This window comes from Rhineura floridana, chromosome 6 (genome assembly GCF_030035675.1).
Source record: "Rhineura floridana isolate rRhiFlo1 chromosome 6, rRhiFlo1.hap2, whole genome shotgun sequence".
NCBI classification, from domain to species: Eukaryota; Metazoa; Chordata; class Lepidosauria; order Squamata; family Rhineuridae; genus Rhineura; species Rhineura floridana.
In genome coordinates, this window is record NC_084485.1 from 151,061,151 (window position 1) to 151,083,817 (window position 22,667).

General features: G+C 42.2%; 1 protein-coding gene across 1 annotated transcript in view; it reads right to left on the reverse strand.

Moving 5' to 3' along the window:
* Window positions 1–1,913: 1,913 nt before the first annotated feature.
* Window positions 1,914–22,667, reverse strand: part of LOC133388029 (regulator of G-protein signaling 5-like) — a 68,425-nt gene continuing 47,671 nt past the window's right edge. The window contains exons 3-5 of the mRNA XM_061634089.1: window positions 21,753–21,814; window positions 14,658–14,824; window positions 1,914–13,503 (exon numbers count right to left, since the gene is read on the reverse strand). Of these exons, the coding sequence (XP_061490073.1) occupies window positions 13,342–13,503; window positions 14,658–14,824; window positions 21,753–21,814 (391 nt within the window). The 3' untranslated portion in view covers window positions 1,914–13,341. The remainder of the gene's footprint in view (window positions 13,504–14,657; window positions 14,825–21,752; window positions 21,815–22,667) is intronic.

Here is a 22,667-nt window from a genome sequence, read left to right on the forward strand (position 1 = left end):
GGCCTCCCTAATTAGGAGCTTACCTGTATGTATGTGGAAGAACATTGATTTGACTTGTTTGATAGTCCCAGCTTTTCATTACAGAGAACTGCTGTGGTTTGTAATGCAGACAATTTCCTAAGCCAGGTAGCAAATTTTCAAGCCTATGTGGCTGGCAGTGTACACACATGCACACTCTATGGCCTCTCGCCTTAAATCCCTTCGAGACTTTTCTTGTTTGTTCGGCAATGTTTTTATTCATTTTCCCACAAAGTCCAATAAGCTGCTGTAGGCCTCCAGGGATAAACTGCTATTGACTGCCTTGGGGAAGACATTTCCTCTTTTTTACGATGGATGGAGGAGACAGCAGGCCAGGGGAGAGCAAGTTGTGATGATGTAGATAACATGAATAGGAGCTTCCGCAGTAAATTAGTATTATTATTTTCAAAAAAGAGCATCTGTCATATTTGTCCCAAATCAGACTGGGACTGTAAGACTGGGTTGTTTTTATGTTAACCCTTTTTCCTGCACTGATTTCTTGGTTACAATTGTCCTCCAAAGCTGCTCTTTGTCCTCTGAAGTAAAATTAGATATCTAGGATGCCCATTAAGTATCATAGCTCTTTGGGGAGCAATTTTAATCAAGAAAATGACACAGATAAAGGGTTAAACCCCCTCCTCTCCATGCTGTGTACCCTGCTGCTACATTAATGTTTTTTAAAAGCATGGGTTTGGCTATTAGATATACCTGACTATAGAGGGTGGAATTAAACGTAGGCCATTGCACTCCACAGGGCACCCCTCCTATACTAGACGTGTTGGTAGCAGGGATTCTGTTTGCACGATATCAGAAGCAAGCAACATGCCTGTTGTTCAGATGGGCACCACAGACACACAATGGAATTACATGGGGTTCTCTTCAGTGGATGTTGAACAACCTTGTCTAAAGGGAAGGTTTTCCTCTTACCTCAACCCTAACCCCAGGGGCAACCCAGCTTAATTTTCCCACAGAAGTGGCAGATGTTCATAGCTGGATACGGATAATAGTTTTTAAGAGTGGTGAAAAAGGCATTCCTTCCCACACATATTTTTGTCCAGCTTGTGCCTCTGGTAAACATGGTAGAGAGGACAGGGAGGGGATGAGTGTATCCACCAGAGCAGTGGTTCTTTTCAAAGTGCCTTCAGCTCTCAGGGAGGGGTAAAACAATACAATTCTCTGTCCCCACCAGTCCATTGTATTTAAGAGAAACCAAGAGAGTGGGGTGTACTCTAGTGGGGCTAGACTTGCTGCAACAACTTTTTTCCTTGCTGATCAACAGTCTGTTTCTTTGCCACTGTCTGTCCATGTAGCCCTACCCCTTCACTTGCATGGATCCTGTTTCTTGGTCATGCAAATGTAAGATAATATAGAATATAACAAAGGTATGGAACCCAAGGACTGGTGACTATATTTATGATGAGCAATATAAGCAGCAGCAAAAATAAAATTTGTGAGTCTGAAATCTTGCACCAAACCAGGGACGGGGAATCTGTGGCCCTCTAGATATTGTTGAATTACAACTCCCATCAGCCCCAGTCAGCATGGTTAATGGCCAAGAATTATGGTAATTGTAGTCCAACAGCATCTGGAGAGCATAGTCCTGCACTAAATAAGCACAGTTCTGTTCAATAATCTAGAGTGAACATTGCCACAAGAAAATAAATGGAAAAAGTAACAGAAATTGCAGTAATTATGAAGATGAGTTGTCACAAATCTGGAAACTTGCACTCTGGAAAAAGTCTTGAGTCCCATGATTTTGTAAAGAGTGACCATATACTAGACTAGTCATCAGTGGGTGAGGTGATGCAATAGATGCTCAGATCTGAATCTGCAATTCTTACCATTTCTAAAGTTAGTTGCCTAACAATACTGCACAAAAGAACAAAGGTCACAAAGACTAGTGAGACACTTTATTTCATACTGGATAAAAAGCTGAGTAAATAGTTTTAACTTGTCATTTTTCAGATTTGTAGCCATTCAGTCTATTTAATCCAAACACAAATCACAACATTCTAGGATAGAATATATATTTAGGAAAGAAAGATTCAATGGAAGCTTCTCCTGCTTAACCCCCAATCAAATGAAATTGAGTCTCAGAAGACTTTAATTCATATTAAGTTCCATTCATTCTAATGGGGCTTGTGCAGGAGAACCTTAGAGTGGATTCTGCTTATAATGATTATGTATGAGCCTGTAGATAATAATGGAGAAATATAATGAATATAAATATACTACTAATAACTTATGCATTGTTTAATATTAAAGTAGGATAAATATATAACTTAACTGAAAATAAAGCTATCACAATCTCAACATCTCTGTAGCAGGCCCCAAAAATAAAATAAAATAAAATAATAGTAATTAAAAATCTGTTTTTTTTTTCTCTCCTCCTGATCTGCATGCCAGAAAAATTAAACAGAGGATGTTGCACAACTGTACTTTATTAGAAATACTGGGCATTTGACAGGCCTTCTGTGGTATGAAGTGACTTATAACAATCTAGCTTCTCTGGAATGTTGTTTAAATGTGTCTAAAAGGAGATTACATTTTGCATTTGTTGTGGCAGAACTGAAGAATGGCACAAGCAATCAAGGTAGGCCCCTAATGCTGATACTAAATGTAAGTATGAAGTGCCAGAGCTCTCACTTCAGTATCTATCAACTGATTGCAGGAAGCTGGTTATTCATTCAATTTTTGGGTTGCAAACACTTCCTGTTCTTTACAAAGTGATGATGCTTTGCAAAATGAATGTTCACTATTTTGATTGGCCCAATCAAGCCACTGGATAACTACTGGCATGACAAGGTATGGACATGGGGAAATGCAGCTGTGAGGTCCTGGAAGCAAAATTTAGGTTGCTAGGTAGGATGCTGAAAGCCAGGACCTCCAAGGTGGCTTTCTCTGAAATGCTACCGGTTCCACACGCAGGACCAGCCAGACAGGCCCAGCTTCGCCGTCTCAATGCGTGGATGAGACGATGGTGTCGGGTAGAAGGGTTCGGATTTGTTAGGCACTGGGGAACATTTTGGGACAAGCCGGGCCTGTACAAAAGGGACGGGCTCCACTTGAACCAGAATGGAACCAGACTGCTGGCACATAAAATTAAAAAGGTAGCAGAGCAGCTTTTAAACTGACTGAGGGGGGAAACCCGACAGGAGCTGAGAAAGGTCCGGTTCGGAATAAACCTCCCCCCTGGGATAAAAACCAAAGAAATGATGAAATTTTAAAAGGGGTAGGCCTAGAAGTAGGCATTGTGAGAGTAGGGGCACAGGATATAAATTCAGAAGAGCAAAATTACCACAGGCCTAACCACAAGTGCCAAAGACACTTGAAGAGAGACACTGCTTACAAGTGCCTGTACGCTAATGCTAGGAGCCTCCGAACCAAGATGGGAGAACTGGAGTGCTTGGTCTTAGAGAAGAGCATTGATATAGTGAGCATAACGGAGACCTGGTGGAATGGAGAAAACCAGTGGGATACGGTTATCCCTGGATATAAACTATATCGGAAGGACAGGGAAGGACGTATTGGTGGCAGAGTCGCTCTATACGTGAAAGAAGGCATTGAATCCAGCAAGCTCGAAACCCTAAAAGAGGCAGACTCCTCCACAGAATCGTTGTGGGTGGTGATAACGTGCCCCAGGAGGGACTTAATACTGGGAACGATCTATCGTCCCCCTGATCAAAATGCTCAGGGAGACCTTGAGATGAGATATGAAATTGAGGAAGCATCCAAACTAGGAAATGTGGTAGTAATGGGTGACTTCAACTACCTGGACATAGACTGGCTGCATATGTGTTCCAGTCATGACAAAGAAGCAAAGTTTCTAGATATTCTAAATGACTATTCCCTAGATCAGTTGGTCATGGAACCGACCAGAGGGACGGCAACCCTGGACTTAATCCTCAGTGGGGACCGGGACCTGGTGCGAGATGTAAGTGTTGTTGAACCGATTGGGAGCAGTGACCACAGTGCTATTAAATTAAACATACATGTAACTGGCCAATTGCCAAGAAAATCCAACACGGTCACATTTGACTTCAAAAGAGGAAACTTCACAAAAATGAGGGGATTGGTAAAAAGAAAGCTGAAAAACAAAGTCCAGAGGGTCACATCACTTGAAAATGCTTGGAAGTTGTTTAAAAACACTATATTAGAAGCTCAACTGGAATGCATACCGCAGATCAGAAAAGGTACTGCCAAGGCCAAGAAGATTCCAGCATGGTTAACGAGCAAAGTCAAGGAAGCTCTTAGAGGCAAAAAGTCTTCCTTCAGAAAATGGAAGTCTTGTCCGAATGAAGAAGATAAAAAAGAACACAAACTCTGGCAAAAGAAATGCAAGAAGACAATAAGGGATGCTAAAAAAGAATTTGAGGAGCACATTGCTAAGAACATAAAAACCAACAACAAAAAATTCTATAAATACATTCAAAGCAGGAGACCATCTAGGGAGGCAATTGGACCCTTGGATGATAAGGGAGTCAAAGGTGTACTAAAGAACGATAAGGAGATTGCAGAGAAGCTTAATGAATTCTTTGCATCTGTCTTCACAGTGGAAGATATAGGGCAGATCCCTGAACCTGAACTAACATTTGCAGGAAGGGATTCTGAGGAACTGAGACAAATAGTGGTAACGAGAGAGGAAGTTCTAGGCTTAATGGACAATATAAAAACTGACAAATCACCGGGCCTGGATGGCATCCACCCGAGAGTTCTCAAAGAACTCAAATGTGAAATTGCTGATCTGCTAACTAAAATATGTAACTTGTCCCTCAGGTCCTCCTCTGTGCCTGAGGACTGGAAAGTGGTAAATGTAACACCAATATTCAAAAAGGGATCCAGAGGGGATCCCGGAAATTACAGGCCAGTTAGCTTAACTTCTGTCCCTGGAAAACTGGTAGAAAGTATTATTAAAGCTAGATTAACTAAGCACATAGAAGAACAAACCTTGCTGAAGCAGAGCCAGCATGGCTTCTGCAAGGGAAAGTCCTGTCTCAGTAACTTATTATAATTCTTTGAAAGTGTCAACAAGCATATAGATAGAGGTGATCCAGTGGACATAGTGTACTTAGACTTTTAAAAAGCGTTTGACAAGGTATCTCACCAAAGACTTCTGAGGAAGCTTAGCTGTCATGGAATAAGAGGAGAGGTCCTCTTGTGGATAAGGGATTGGTTAAGAAGCAGAAAGCAGAGAGTAGGAATAAACGGACAGTTCTCCCAATGGAGGGCTGTAGAAAGTGGAGTCCCTCAAGGATCGGTATTGGGACCTGTACTTTTCAACTTGTTCATTAATGACTTAGAATTAGGAGTGAGCAGTGAAGTGGCCAAGTTTGCTGACGACACTAAATTGTTCAGGGTTATTAAAACAAAAAGGGATTGTGAAGAACTCCAAAAAGACCTCTCCAAACTGAGTGAACGAGCGGAAAAATGGCAAATGCAATTCAATATAAACAAGTGTAAAATTATGCATATTGGAGCAAAAAATCTTAATTTCACATATACGCTCATGGGGTCTGAACTGGCAGTGACCGACCAGGAGAGAGACCTCGGGGTTGTAGTGGACAGCACGATGAAAATGTCGACCCAGTGTGCGGCAGCTGTGAAAAAGGCAAATTCCATGCTAGCGATAATTAGGAAAGGTATTGAAAATAAAACAGCCGATATCATAATGCCATTGTATAAATCTATGGTGCGGCCGCATTTGGAATACTGTGTACAGTTCTGGTCGCCTCATCTCAAAAAGGATATTATAGAGTTGGAAAAGGTTCAGAAGAGGGCAACCAGAATGATCAAGGGGATGGAGCGATTCCCTTATGAGGAAAGGTTGCAGCATTTGGGGCTTTTTAGTTTAGAGAAAAGGTGGGTCAGAGGAGACATGATAGAAGTGTATAAAATTATGCATGGCATTGAGAAAGTGGATAGAGAAAAGGTCTTCTCCCTCTCTCATAATACTAGAACTCGTGGACATTCAAAAGCTGGATGTTGGAAGATTCAGGACAGACAAAAGGAAGTACTTCTTTACTCAGCACATAGTTAAACTATGGAATTTGCTCCCACAAGATGCAGTAATGGCCACCAGCTTGGATGGCTTTAAAAGAAGATGAGACAAATTCATGGAGGACAGGGCTATCAATGGCTACTAGTCATGATGGCTGTGCTCTGCCACCCTAGTCAGAGGCAGCATGCTTCTGAAAACCAGTTGCCGGAAGCCTCAGGAGGGGAGAGTGTTCTTGCACTCGGGTCCTGCTTGCGGGCTTCCCCCAGGCACCTGGTTGGCCACTGTGAGAACAGGATGCTGGACTAGATGGGCCACTGGCCTGATCCAGCAGGCTCTTCTTATGTTCTTATGACATGTTCAATAGGAAAGATAATCTCTTCCATCACCATCTTATACATCAGACACGGAGTGTCTCATAACGATTTGGAGTGAATGTGAGAAACCCACACACAACAAAAATAATGGATTACCTAATTATGTTTTTACATGATTGAGCATCACGTGAATATTTTTCTTTACATTTGATACTTACAGATTTTTAGAAAAACTGCCTTCCAAAAACAAGTGATATTGAGATATTCCAGGGGTTTTACAAGTTAAAGCTTCAAATCCGAGGCCTTGAATCTGAGGTCACTTCCAGACAACCTGAGCATTCATCCTGATTTGTTTGCACAAAGTTTTGGGGGAGATTAGATGACATTGGCTGTTGATTAAGCATTCATTCTGATTTGTTTCTGGGAAGGTTATATGATGTTGTGTCAAGCAATTGTTATCCCATACTTTCCAACACACTTTTCCATCCCTTTATCACAAAAAGTCTGCTTCTGGGAGGAAGCCGGTTTGTTGTGCAAGAGTGCCAAATCAAATTTAATTGAGCAACCTGAATTTGCCAGTATGTGATTGGATCCACTCAAAAATAGCAACAGTCTGGAAGCACCACGGATGCACAGCTGTCATTCTGGTACAGAGGCTGTGAAATGAAAAGCAGTGGTGTGGGGTTTAAGTGCCGAGGGTGCTGGGCAGTGAGCTCACCTGGCAGCCTTGAGCCATTCACTCTCTCTCTCGCTCGCTCTCAATCTGCCCCTCAGGATTGATGTAAAGAAAAATTGAGAGAACCTCTTGTATGCTGCTCCTTTCAGGCTGAAAATGTGAAAAGGAGTCAACCAGAGGCATCTCTTGGGCCGTGACACATTTCAATGTCCTTGAGAAACACTTGCATTGGAGATCCATAGGGTTCTAATTGCTTATCTGTCATAGACACACTACATCCTTCCTTAGATACTGGACTCAACCAGTATCTCAAATAACTGCATTATGTTTGGAATTTATTATTTATTTATATAGATTTATATCCCGTCCTTCCTCCCAGTAGAAGCCTAGTAGGGTTGGGAAAGTCCCAGAGGTTGTGGGAACTTGTACAATGGGGGGGGAGTCATATCCCTTGCTTATCTCCTACTCATTTTCCTTCACTCTAGGTAGCAAAGAAAGCTGAAACTGCTTCAAGACATTGGGATAGTAATGTGTCTAGATTGAACCCACACAGTCCAACTCCTAATCCTTTTTGCACAGAATTTCCTAGGCCACAACAGTTTCACAACAGTTTCAGACCTTCTCCAAATCATCCAGAATGCACCACAATCCAAGAATGTGCAAAGATCCACAATGACCTTTGGGAAATAATGCAGTAACGAACTGGGGAAAGCTCTCCAATGATTATGTTGTGATACAGACTGGACAGCAAGATCCCAGTCTCATTTAGGAGATAAAGCATACCTAAGATCATTTTTTTCCATTTCTAGGTCTGTGGAAGAATTTGGCTCTATATAACATTCACTGGTCTGGTTTACATGTCACAATAAACCATAGTTATAAACAAACTGTGGATTAATATGACTAGTTCTTGTTCCAGTTCTCTCCTGCTTCTGCTGTTGTGTGGCCAGTGGGAAACCAGCCAGAATCTGATTTCTCATGATGTCCAAACTGGCTCATGGTTTTTTTCATCCAAACAAACCATGAGCAGTACACCAAGGACAAACCTTGGTTATTGATTGTGGTTTGTTTCAAGAGAAACAAACTATGAACTCTAGACTCTAGCTTCTTTTGTGGCAGTGAGGCAAAAGCAGGGAGGAGTGGAGTGAGAACTTTTCAGCAGTGTGCACTAGCAAGCTGCTTGTTCACATTAAACCATAATTTGTTTTTAACTGTGGTTTAATTTGATGTGCAGATCGGGCCTATGCTGAGAAAGCAGCAAAAAAAACACAGCATAATGCGGGCTATGGTTTTTGCTTGAGGGTAAAAAATAAAAATAAATTGATTACAAGTTTTTTTTTCCTGGAAAGGCCAAGCCTGACCCTTCAGCCATGCACTATATTTTTATGCAGTTACCATGGAAACAATTTTCAGAAGTTATTTTTTACTGTACTTGTAACAGGTTTGTTGAGCCTTTGTTTATTTCATTGCATGTCACACGCTGTCTCATGGAGCTGCGGGACCCAAGAGAACAGGCTGCTGAATTAAACATGTTGACAAGCTCAAGCTGTTTATAACTTCAGAGGCAGAGAAGCTGAACAGGCTCAGCCCTAGCAGCAGCCGTGCAAGCTCCCTCGTGTCTCACTTGCTGGAAAATCTGTCTTGGGAGTGGAGGGTGAGGAGAGGCGTCTTGATGGCTTGTTCAGTGATCAGCATCTCTAGGAAGAGTGTGTTCCCAAAACTGGTCACTGGGGATAAGCCAGCTTTTCCCATGTAGGTCCCCCAAACAAGTGCATACTACATCAGGAGATGGCTGATGGGTCAGGATAAAGCATTGGCTAAAACCAGACACCATGGTTGATCAATCACTCATTGTCATATCTTTCCCTAGGAAAAGACGATTATTAAAATGTCTTAGATCAGTTATTTCTTGGAATTTCCGTTCAAAGTGACAGCTTTCAATTAGCTTGTAAGTGAGTACGCTTTTTACTTGGAGGAGAGTAAGTTTATAGAGCAATTTAAGAAAACGGTGGAGGAGGCTGATGGCCAGGCTGATGGAGAGTTCTTCTCCAGCACTAACTTATAGCACTTTGGGTACATGTAATAGTTCAAATCTATACTTGCAAAGCTATTTAATTCCATCATAATGATTGGTAAGGGAAGAATTGCCAGTTCCCAGTTGCGTCTGAGACACATAAGTAGTGAGAGTTGGCAGGTCAGAGGAAAAGACTTTGGTGGGGGCAGAGCTTGGTGGTGCCCACTGAAGGGCTGCACTTGGTGGAGCCTGGGGCCTCATCATGGAGGAAGCTGGTGGGGTGAAGGAAATAGCAAAAACCAGGCAGTTCTTAACCTTCGATCTTATCACTGACTCTGAGATTTTAGTCTTTCCCCCTGGAAGACCCTACAAACGAGGCTAAAACCCTGAAACTTTAAATCAAACCCTTAGAACAGACAACCCTTTTATTAAGGCTACTTATAAACACTTTATTATAACTTTTCCCTTTTGTATCCATATAGAAATAATAGGATTTGGGCATAATAGCAAAAAAAGTTCTACTGCTCAAGCCCGAGTGAAATGAGTAAGCATCCAGCATGCTCCCCCTGTCCGTAAAGAAAGATAATAAATGAACAGTGACCTACTACTGTGTGGAAAACTGTAAGGTTAGGGCAGGATAAAAATGAGCATGTACTTGTACCTGCCAGCTTAAAACTGGAGTGAGACCAAAGACTTTCTTCATGGCAGGCAAGCTGTCCTAAGGCATTTTCTTTGGCAAAGGCTGGTTTTAAATGGGTCAGGGGAGGGCTTGACATTTGGTCGGAAATGGTTCTAGCCTTATCTTGAAACAGAACATTAAAAACCCAATAAGCTCCCCCCTGTGGACTCTAACCAATAAGAAGCCAATATTTTTAAGGAAAATCTTAGCTTTTTAATGAACCAAACCCTATCTATCAAAATCTATCGTGCCAGAGCTGTCTGGATTTTATATTTCCTTTTCATCTTGAAGTTAAAAGAGTTTGACAATCAGTTTTTTGTTGTGTTTTGTTAAGCATTTAGGTTTGGGTGCTGTAATTTCCCACTAGCAGGTATCTGTGTGTTCATAGCCCTGGTCAGATACCCTGAATAGCACAGATAGCTGTTTGGGTTGGGGACTGGATTAGTATCATTTTCCCCTACTGAATAGCTGGTTGGTGCTATTGAGAATATCTGTGCAGCTATGCATGCAAGGCTTGGACTGCAAAATCATGTCTAGCACTGGCAGGCCCTCCCTTAGCATGTGCGGGGCCCGGGGCAAAAGCATAGTTGCCCCCCCCCCACATTTGCTCCGGGTCACCGTCTTGGTCTTGGCTGAGTCACCGTAGGTGCACAGGCACCAGCCCTGGAACTGCCAGCCCAGCTCGCTGTCCCCGGGGCGGCTACCGCTCGCTGACCGCAGCAGAAGAGGTGGTGGCGGCGGTGGCTTCGGCATGGCGGGCAGGCAGGCAGCAGGCGAGTGAGCCCGTCCCGGGTGGAGAGAAAGAGAGCGAGAGAGCACTGCACCCTGCCTGGCATGGTGAAGGCGAGCAGGCAGGGAGGGAGGAGCCGGCTGGTGAGCAGATCGCCAAGCGCGCCCCACCCAAAGCACGGGGCCCAGGGCAACTTTCCCGCTTCCCGGTGTCTAGGGGCGGCTCTGAGCACTGGTATATTTTCTGGAATTTAAATTCATTTTCTTCATCTGGGTTCAGATGAATTTCCATTTCCATGCAACTTCAGAGGCTGGAATTCTAGATGAAAGTGTTATATGTATTCCAATAACATGCTAATTTTAAAGTTTAGAATGAAATATCACTTTGCCCAGCCTGCTACAGAGATGATTAAGAGAACAAGAAGATTTCACTACAGGTACTTTCATCACAATTCAGAAAATAATTCTTCAGCAGTATTACATATGGCTGTGCATAGGCACTGGAGATTATGCAGGTCCATTACAGAAATTATAACCCAATAAAGCTAATGCAGAAAATTTAAGTATATAAGAGGCCTGGCTGGCTAAACAAGTCACACTGTTTGGGCTGGGATGATTGGATTTATTTTTCTCCCTCTCTCCATCTCCAGATGTTTTGGTTACTGCTACCTGGGGTGGGTATTTTGAAAATGGTATAATCTGCATGTCCCTTCCCTTAACTGCAGCACAGCATGCTGGAGAGACATCAACCACTGCCTGAAAACCTGTCACTTTCTCTTTAGCCTTCTTGACAGTACAGCAGAACTGTATAACTTATGATCCACCAAGCCACATGTAGCCCACAAGAAGCTTGATCAACCTCCTGGCTGTTCTTTCTGAAAACAGCAGGTGTGATTCCCACATTCCCATGTAAATATATATCTCATTATTGCAAGATGAGCTTTTTATGTCATCAATCTGATATGGTAAATATGTTGTTTGAATGCTCCCTTATGTGGTAAGGGCTTGCATTAAAAGGGTGTCTGCCGGGAGGGGAGGCAAGGGGTCATTTGCCCCTTTCCTTGGATTTCTAAATGTAATGGCAGGTGGAGTGGGTTGCCAATGAACTGTAGTAATTCATAGACCTTACCCCCCAAAAAATGTTTCTGCAGACACTCTTCCTTGTATTTTCAGTATTATTCATTGGTTGGTTCACTGTGGCATGGTAAATACCAGCTCTTTCCAGATAACAGTATATTCGAATAACATATTCACCAGATGAAATTGCTGTAATATAATGCCCTTGTATATAACAAAGATTTGACATGGTAGTATGTGAATAGGACCTTAGTGAAAGAATTAAGTAAAAAGGTGTAAGAGACCTAATTGCGTTTCTACGGGCTGATGCACATACTTTCTTATATTTCTATTGCTAAGTTGTGCTATCTTAACCATCCATGTATAAAAGATAACAGGATGACATATGCAGTTCTGACTCTGTCTTCTAAAGTAACAGTCCCCAACCTTTTCAGATGAGGGACCACTCTCCCTTTAGCCCAAACATGCATTATTTAGATACCCACTTTTTATTTTTACACCATATAATTGTATGATGGTAGTTCTGCTGCTGCAACCCACTTTAGGGCAGGCCATATCCCATCAGCGGATGCCAGCTCACCAATTTAAGACTAGGGTTCTGCAGAACATATTGCTTTTTAAAAAGACACTACAACCTCCTTATCTTTGACAAGTCAATGACTTGTGATTGATAGTTGATGGGATAATAAACACAAGTTTTATAAGCTGGTCACCTATTGAGTTATTAATGACAGATAACTACAGATTATGCTGTTTAGAACTCTAGTTTTTATTTGTTTTTAATTGTAAGGTGTGACTAATTTCCATCACCTGTCCCTCTTTGGAGGGATACATAAGCTGGCTGGCTGAGGTGGCCTGGGAGACCCAGTGCCTGCAGGAAGAAGGAGAACATCGCCACCCAGGGAAGGAGAGCCTGCTCTTGCTGCTGCTGTTGGAACACCACCTCCACCACCCTTCCCAGTGGGACTGCTGCCTGGCAGACATGCCTCCTGCAGGACCAGGTCCCAGGTACCCAGCCAGCTGTGACTAATTTCCATCACCTGTCCCTCTTTGGAGGGATACATAAGCCGGCTGGCTGAGGTGGCCTGGGGTTTTGTCTTTTGTTTTGCTGCTTTTTTTTTTTCCTTTTTTTTCTTTTGGGTGCCATTGGTTTTAGCTATGGGTGGGTTCGGTTTTGTTTTATATTGTAGTTCTTGGGTTTTTATGTAGTTTGTATGTTGTATTTTACTTTATCTTGTACGCCGCCTAGAGTGGCCGCTTGTGCCAGATAGGCAGCCTAGAAATAAAATTTATTATTATTATTATTATATGGTACATTGTTAAAAACAAGTTGTAAATCACTTGGAGACCTTTGGGTAACAAGCAACTAATACATCTAATAAATAGTAATAATAAAAATACTACTACTAATAATAATAATTCTCTTAGAACAGACAGTTCAAATGGAGATACATATCCTAGATTCTTCTTGAATCTAGGCTGCTCAGAACAAGATGGGTAAAAGGATCTAGAGCCTATTTGGCCTTGTATGTGAAAATATTTATTTGTGGTACTGTATCTAGGAGAGCTCATATAACCTCTTTTTTGTAATTGGGATATTGATGGGGAGGAACAGAAATGGTAAAAATGGTATGACAGAATCATCTGGAAGGAGCAGCAGAGAGACCAAAACAGGACTTTTGACAACACAGCCTTTGAACTTTAGAAGCTTGGAATATGTATAAAGCAAAGCAATCACCACGATGAATAACAAGCACTGGTTACTAATAAATGGAGTAAGCAATGGCCCTGCTTGCAGATGGGAGTAGCAATGCCTTGCACAGCTCTGCCACACTGCTACTTTACTAACTCCTGATATATGTCGGAACGCACAAATCTGGGCAAAGAATCCTTCTCCATCAGCATGAAGATTCTCTTCTGGGCCAGGTCAAAAGTGCTCACAGATGGCTCCACCAGATTCTTCATGGTCACAGATTTAGTGAAATGGTCAATGTTCACCTGATAAGGAGACAAAAATTATATCTGTGGGAATCAGACCAATCACGCTACCTCACAGTGTTATACAAAGTAAGGGAGTTATACTTTAAAAACATAAGAAAAGCCAAATGAAGCAGGCCAATGGCCCATCTAGGCCAGCATCCTGTTCTCACAGTGGCCAACTAGCTGCCTACAGGAAGCCCACAAGCAGGATCTGATACTTTGCACTTTGTAGCAGAATTGTCAATATGCCTCTCTGAATGGAGCAAATTTAGGGCTAGTAGCAACTGCATACGTCAATGGAATGCTTTTGAACTGGCACCGGCCAATGGATCCCATCCCTACTCAAGACTTGCAGTGGCTTTCCTATGTCTGAAATGGAACATTTCAATTAGGCAGGGGATGCCCGAGACTGAAACTGGGACCTTTGGCGTGCAAAGGATGTGCTTGACCACTGAGCTATTGCCCCTTCCATAGAAGAAGTACATGGTCTTGGTTGCGGGCTACATGTGACAGACTTAAAATTTCAACAAATCCAAATTGTAATCTGAAAATATTGGCATATTTGGGGGAAATTATCAGGCTTTTAATTGGACTAAAGTTCTATTGCAATTCTAATTTAGATAATAGTTTTTTACATATAATAAAAAATGTAAGAGTGTCATCATACAGCCCCTGTAAGTGAATTTGTGCAAAGTTAGGGCAGGGTAGAGAAACAAAAGAGAAGGCAGGTTGCACAACATAAGTGGCCATGTCATGGGAGTGAGAAGGGAAGGCCGCTGACAGACGAAAAGTGGTAGTTTAACACAATGGGAGAGGTCTGAGTAGATTGGGAAGGGAGGAACATTGAGGGTTTTCTTTTTTTAAAAAAAGTTTTAACAAGGAGAAATAGCAGAGATGGGTACAACAGAGAAGCTAACACAACAGAGCCTTTCCAAACTTTCTTCTCACTGTGCTCAAACCTTGTTTTAAACCACAATAGAAATCACACAGAGATTTCATGAGGGTCTGGTACTACTCACAGCCCCTTTTAATTTGCATGGTTTAGTTGCAGGGATGGTTTAGATGGTTTAACATCTCACAATTTGGGGAATAATTTCATGAGATCATTCCACCAGGGACAGCTGTTAGCATACAGCAAATACATGAGCTCCCTTTTAATGTAACCAACCGACCTCTTTGGGAGCCTCACTCTGGATAAATTCCTCATAGATTTTCTTGGCCTTTTCAGCCATTTTAGCAGGCACTTTGATTTTCTTATAGTCTTCACAAGCAATCCAGAATTCAATGTTCTCCTCACTGAACTCAGATTGGAGGAAGGTCTGGAAGCTGGCAAGCCCATCTGCACAGAGAAAAATTGGGAAATTTTTAGATCATGGATTAACTATAATCCTTTTCAATAAGAGAGAGCTTTGATCTCTGACAAGTAAAATGCAGAGTCCCCTACAGTTCAACATCTGTATTAACCTTGTTTGATCACACATGCAGATTATGTTTGCTATAGTGAAACAATGCATTTCTGCCCTCAACTTGTCATTCATGTTCTTTTCTCTCATGTTTGAATCTCTCCCATCAGTGTAAGTAAGCAGTTTTTAGAAGAGGATAATGTAGCAGGTTATAGCAAGTCATACTATAGGACTTTTAATAAATAGGGTGAAAGGATCCAAATAGCAGCAATAGCATAATGCCTTTGTGGAGGATAACTAAAAGTCACAGGCTTCTGAGTTTGACAGAACTCTTCCTCAGGTTGAATACTTATCAAAAAGGGGACTGGGACAGAAGAGAAAAATGTGTTGTTGGTGAAGTGGGATCCCTGCAACGTGTGGTTATCTTAAAGCGTTGTTTGAGGAAGTTCTTCCTAGATTTATTAAGTCAGGGCCAAAGGAGATGTGACAAAAGATATCCTTGATTAGGATTTCCCAGTTTTTAAAAAACTAATTGGTTGCCACACAATTGCTTTGAAGATCAGGGAAGTGGTTGCTCTGGGAGAGGGTATCTTACCCATTCTTCCTTTACTTTTGCTATCATTCTCCCTCCCTCATCTGAGGAAATCACAGCTCACTTTTTGGCAGTGGTGGGGAGAGGAATAGAAAAACAGTGTGGGAGGAAAAGGTAATATAAAATCTCCCCTGAGTACCACTTCCTCAATCTTCAAAGCATCCATAGAGTTAATAAAACAAAGAAACAGAGAGAGAGAAAACTATGGAAGATCCTAATCATGGATCTCCTGTACTATGTCTAGTTTGGCCCTCATTTTATACCTATTGCAAATGATTGCAATTTGCACCAAAGATACTGGGACAAAGAAGCAATAGCTGATAAAAGTCAGCTGTTAGCCATCACTGTCTGTGGCACTAACTGAAACACACAGATAAAGATGGGGGAGAAATTTGATTATGTTTACATTTAAAGGTGAATCTACCTAATTGGCACTTCTGAAGCAATACAAAAATAAAATCACATCTATCCTTCCCTGAATTTTGCAATGCTATTCTCCAGCCAAGTAACGTACAAACATACATATGCTAAAGTGTCCATAAAAATGTATATATTACTGAAAACAACATACAAAAATGCATAATTTTAGAGAAAATTGCTTTGCAAAAATGTGTATATTAGGCAAAATTGCATACAAACTTTTTTTAAATTACAAACTGATATGGAAATGTGGAGAAGTGAATTTAAGACTGGTAAAAGGAGAAAAGTGAACCTGAAATTGATAGATTCACCTATCCCTACACAAAGATCCCTTGTAAGGCAGAGACCAGAAATAAAGAAAAGCATGGTAGCCCTTTTTACAAAATGATTATTATTTGGAACACTTCCAAAAGGATTCCCAGACAATTTTAAAGACAAGGAAAATGATTTTAAAAATCAATAAAACAATTCAACAGATTAGGTCAGGGATGGACACCTGTGGTTCTCCAGATGCTGTTGGACACCAACTTTCATCAGTCTCAGCCAGCATAGCCAATGGCCATGGATGATGGAGATTTTTGTTCATCAATACCTGGAGGGCCACAGGTTCCCCATCCTTCCATTAGCCAGTAGGGCAGCAGTGTTTCATTGTTAAAACAAGATTAAAAATTACAGATCTAAAAGGCCTGGGCAAACATAAAGGTCCACCATGGTGGTGCGGCAAAGAAAACAGACTTAGCACCCAGCAAATCTCCCTGTGGAGAGAGTTCCAAATTCAGGGTGCCACGACCAAAAAAGCAGTTCAGTCCAGTCACCACCCATCTCACGTCTAATGGTAGGACCCAGATAAGAGCCTCTAAGGATGATCTTAATACTACTTGACCAGATTCATGTGGGATGTTGTGGTCCTTAAGGTACCCAGGCCTCAAGCCATCTTAACTTGGATCCAGGTGTTGCCTCTATGAACAGAAGAGCTCCTTCCATCCATGAAAGGCTTTTTGACTGTATACACTGAACACAACTATCAGTCTGACTCTGGCTCTGCTTTGATTCCACTGAGTCAGCTGGCTGAAGAAGCAACTTGTACAGAGTTTATCGCTGCTTTGTTGTGGAATATTTTTTTTAAAAAATCACATAAGACCAAATATCAGTAGATTTCTCTCATTCCAAGGTATTTTGCAGACAATCAGTAGAGCAGCATATATTTCAGTAGATCTATTGAGATTTTAGTAGAACAGAGCACAAACTTATGTCTCACTTAGGGTTGTCAGGTCTCCGGTTTTCGCCTGGAAAATCTGGATTTTTGAGGCCCTCTCCAAGTGAGTCACCTTAATCTCTGGACTCTCCACTTTCATTTTAAAAAATTAAGTTTCTAGGTGGTCTGGTTCACGAGACATACATCAAAATGCCAGGCTCCTCCTGCAACCTGTTAAGCTTGTAGCTAGCTGCCCTAATCTGCCCTTTCAGATTTGTAGCTAATAAGTGAAGTCAGGGTTGTGATTGACAAGGGATTTGTTGACCTCCAGGCTAGACCCCATTGCAAGGCCAGAAAACCATTGTTTTTTCCTGCTTATCTGAAAATTTGATAAATTGAGTAAGTATATAGCTTTCAGCAATAGCAAGTCTTTTTCTCTCGTGTGCAGGAGTCAAACAAGTTTAAATTTTCCTGGTTTGTTGAACAATAATAATAATAATAAACTTTATTTCTACCCTGCCCTTTTTCCAATAGGACTCAGAGCGGCTTACAACTAAAAACAACACCAGTAAAACATACAGAAATATACAATTAAAATAGAATTAAACTATGAGAAAAATTAAAAACCATAAAACATACGTTAAAAACAGCGGACAATTTAAAATAATAAAATCATATACTGTAGACACCAATCCTATGACATTTAATCTTGGTCGTTCTCTATCCCAAATGCCCGTTGAAATAAAACAGTCTTTACTTGTCGCCGGAAAGACAGCAAGCAGGGAGCTAATCGCACCTCACTCAGAAGGGAGTTCCATAGCCTAGGGGCGGCCACCAAAAAGGCCCTATCTCGTGTCCGCGTCATATGTACTTGCGAAGGTGTGGGGAGCACAAAAATGGCCTCACCTGAAGATCTCAAATCCCGGACAGGTTCATGTAGGGAGATACAATCTGTCAAATAGCCTGGACCTGAGCTGTATAGGGCTTTGTAAGTCAAAACCAGCACTTTGAATTGTGACAGGAAACAAATTGGCAGCCAGTGCAGCTGTTGTAACAGGGGAGTTGTATGGTCCCTGTAACCAGCCCCGGTTAGCACTCTGGCTGCAGCTCTTTGTACCAATTTAAGTTTCCGAACAGTCTTCAAAGGCAGCCCCACGTAGAGCGTGTTACAGTAGTCTAAGCAGGATGTAACCAAGGCATGCATCACCCTAGTCAGATCAGGCAGCTCCAGGAATGGGCGCAGCTGGCGCACCAGTTTTAATTGGGCAAAGGCGCTCCTGGATACAGCAGTAATCTGGGCCTCCAAATTCAAAGCTGAGTCCAAGAGTACACCCAAACTGCGAACCTGAGACTTCAGGGGGAGTGCAACCCCATCCAGCACCAGTTGAATCCCTATTCCCTGATCTGCCCTCCGACTGACCAGGAGTACCTCTGTTTTATCAGGATTTAATCTCAACTTGTTTGCCCTCATCCAGTCCATCACTGATGCCAGAAACTGATTTAGGACCTGTACGGCTTCCTTGGCTTCAGGTGGAAAAGAGAAATAGAGTTGAGTGTCATCAGCATACTGATGGCACCGAACTCCAAAACCCCGGACAACCTCTTCCAGCGGTTTCATGTAGATGTTAAATAACATGGGGGACAAAACTGAACCCTGAGGGACCCCATACGTCAATGGCCAGGGGGCCGAGCAGGAGTCCCCCAGTACCATCTTCTGGGTTCAGTCCTCCAGGAAGGACTGGAGCCACTGTAACACAGTGCCCCCAAGTCCCATCTCAGCAATGTGGCCCAGAAGGATACCATGGTTGATGGTATCGAAAGCCGCTGAGAGGTCCAGTAGAACCAGCAGAGACACACTCCCCCTGTCCAGTTCTCTGCGTAGGTCATCCACCAAGGCGACCAAAGCCGTCTCTGTCCCATAGCCAGGCCTGAAACCAGATTGAAATGGATCCAGATAATCCGTATCATTTAGGAAGCTCTGGAGTTGGACGACCACCACACGCTTTATTATCTTGCTTAAAAATGGAACATTGGAGACTGGCTGGTAGTTGCCTAGTAAAGAGGGATCCAGGGAGGGCTTTTTCAGCAGTGGTCTTATAACTGCCTCCTTTAAGCGTGATGGAATTCTGCCTTGTTGTAGAGAGGCATTAACTACTGCCCTGACCCAATCGACCAGTCCCCCTCTGGTACTTCTAATGAGCCAGGGAGGGCAAGGGTCCAGTACACAAGTGGTGGCACGCGCCGCTCCAAGGATCTTGTCCACATCCTTGGGCAGGACAAGTTGAAAATAATCCATTTTAATTGGACAAACAGGCACCAAAGTTACATCCTCAGAGACTGTATCAATTTTGGCATCCAAGTCAGAGCGAATCTGAGCGACTTTGTCTGCAAAGTGCCATGCAAATTCTTGAAAGCGGTCTGCTGAGTGGTCAGAATTACCCTCACAGGCGCTGGAACTTAAAAGCTCCCTAACCAGTCGAAACAGTTCCGCTGGACGGCTCCCAGCAGATGCAATGGAGGCTGAGAAGAAAGATTTCTTCTTAGCCTGTACTGCCTCGGAGTAGGCCTTCAAATAGGCTCTAGCCCGAGATTGATCAGCTTCGCTCTGAGTCTTCCGCCAACGTCGCTCTAGTCCCCATCTGACACGTTTCATCACCACCAGCTCCTTGGAAAACCATGGGGCCGGTTTGGCTCCACTCCGAAAGAGGGGACGCTCAGGAGCAATCGTGTCCACTGCCCTGGCCATTTCTCTATTCCAGAGGTCAACCAGGGTTTCGACAGGATCGCCTGCCAAGGTGACAGGAAAATCTCCAAGAGCCGTCAGGAAACCATCTGGATCCATCAGCCTCCTGGGACGGACCATTCTAATCGGTCCCCCACCCCTGCAGAGGTTCTGAGTCCCAGTGAGTCTAAACCCGACCAGGTAGTGATCTGTCCATGACAACGGAACCACCGCGAGTTCTTCCACACCAAGATCACCATCATCCCGACCAACACAGAAAACAAGGTCGAGGGTGTGACCAGCAACATGAGTGGGGCCAGATACTACTTGGGACAGACCCATGGTTGTCATGGAGGCCATGAAGAGGGCACTGTTCTGAAAATGTTCCCAATATGAAGCTTTAATCCAATATTAACTTTTCTGGGAGTAAACTGCAATGCTAACCCTACATACCCAGAATAAACCCCATTCAATTCAATAGGACTTACTTTTGAGTAGACATGGTTAGGATTGTGCTGTAAATTAATGGCAGTTTTGAGTGAACATAGCAAAGGATTGTGTTTGTGTTGTAAATCTTTCCCCCTCCAATCCGATTTTTAGAGCTATTAGGCAGGGCTTATATAGGTATCACTGCTTTTATTACGTAGGAAGCTAATACTGATTTTATTTTAAAGAAAAATGTTCTGCAATGACCAACTGGTTTTGACAATAAAGTGTTATATGGGGTGTATGTATTTTTATATCTCCAGTGTGTGTGTGTGTATAGGGAGTCTTCCCAACAACCCTGTGAGGTAGGGTTGGTGACTGGAAACCATGGCAGCTCACAACAAGAAATGAATCCCTTTAAAATCCAATAACCATAAAAAGTATAAACAGTTGCAAAACAGCTTAAAGTGGCATGATTCTGAATTTTGGGTTGGGTTAGGGTTCCTTGTCACTTGAGGCTGCAGTTCTGTGCACGCTTCCCTGTTTGAGTAAGCCCCATTGAATACATTGGGACTTGCTTCTGAGTGAACAAACATAGGACTGCACTACAAACATCTTTGCAGGTTGTGTAAATAATAAATTTTATTTATTTTTATTTTATTTATTTTATTTATTTTTTATTTAATTACATTTCTAGACCGCCCTATAGCAGAAAGCTCTCAGGGCGGTGTACAACAAATAAACATCTTTGACAGTCATACTTATATAAATATTTCTTCATTTAAACCACATGACTTCCCCTAAAGAATCCTGGGAAGTGTAGTTTCCTCCTCACAGTTATAGTTCCCACAACCCTTAACAAACTACAGTTCCCATGATTCTGTGGTGTGATTCATGTGCTTCAAATGGGTGTTGAATGTGCTTTAAATGAATGGTGTGGATCTGCCCTAGGCTAGGTATGATGTGCATTCATTAGTGAATTGAAAAGAACAATTTTTAAAGATACTTTTTTAAACACATAAAGGGCTGTAGCTCAGTGGCAGGGCATATGCTTTGCATGCAAAGATCCAACATTCAATTTCTGGAAAAGACTATTGCCTGGAATCCCAGGAAGCCAATGCTAGTCCATGTCATCAATACTGAGCTAGATGGTATCAAATGGCCTAAGTCAATTGCTTTAACTGCTTGTGGCTGGAATTCACCTCCTGCACAAGTGATGTGTATGTATTGCTTGAAACACACCAGGTTTTTCTCTTTCATATTTCCTTACTACAGGCCTGTATACCTGGATTCCTCCAAGTCTCTAATTTGAGGTGCAATACTGTTCAGTTTTTATCAAAAGCTCTGCATAATATCATCATTAAACACTTTAGCAATTAATATATTTATAATTTTATTTGTATAGTGCCATTCCTAAGTGATTATTTAACTTACACCCACATCCCATAAGTACCCTAACATTGCTAGAATAGATGCTCCCAGAGCAAGAGAACTTCACAGCAAACTTACAGGGATTTTGCAGGAGTTTCTCTAGAGAGTTGCGCCACTGCCAAGCCTCCTCTGGAGATGGTCTGAGAAGATGAAGGGGAAAAAATGTAAGCACATCCATTAAAGCCAGTGAAAACAGTAACTGGTAAAATACAGCAGGAAGATTTTGACAGCATTTGAACACCTCACAGTGGAGAAGGATTGATGATGGCAATAGCATTTTGATTATATTTTTGTTTAAAGCACTTCACACACACGAGTTGTATTTAACTAAGTCCTACTCAGAGTGGTCCCATGAAAATTAATGAACCTAAGTTAGTCATGTCTATTCACTTCAATAGGTGCACTCTGAGTAGGACCAGCATTGAACACCATCCATCAGTATTATCATCCACATACAGCAGATGGGAGGATTGATGCAGAGAAGTAGTGGCTTGCCTAAATCCAGCAAATGAATTTATTGTATAAGGAGAAGTTAACCAAAGGACTTCCTGACTTGTAGCCCAGGGCTCACCTAGATGAGACAACAGGGATCTATGTTAAGATTTAACAACTCTTTCACTTTTTGTAAAAATATCATTAGGTAAAACCTATGGGTACACTGACTCCAGATTCCCTCAGGCTCCAGGTCTGAGCATGCTGCATGCTTGAGGCCTGATAAGATTGAAACCAGTACAGTATGCATAAGTAGAACCAGTAATTTCGCAGTCATCCATAAACCTGCTCAATGTGGTTTGAGAAGTAGCCTTCAAAATTGCAGATTTCTCTTTAAATTGGTGGTGTGGAACCTCTGGTCTGTAGGCCTAATTAAAGCTGCTAGGCCTCTCAGCTTGGCCTACCAGGCTGTTTTGGGTGAACCACAGTAACCTTTTCTGCACCTGATATCTTATGTCAGACATGGGAAAGTTCAAGCTGGGAAAGTTCAGAAAGAATCCA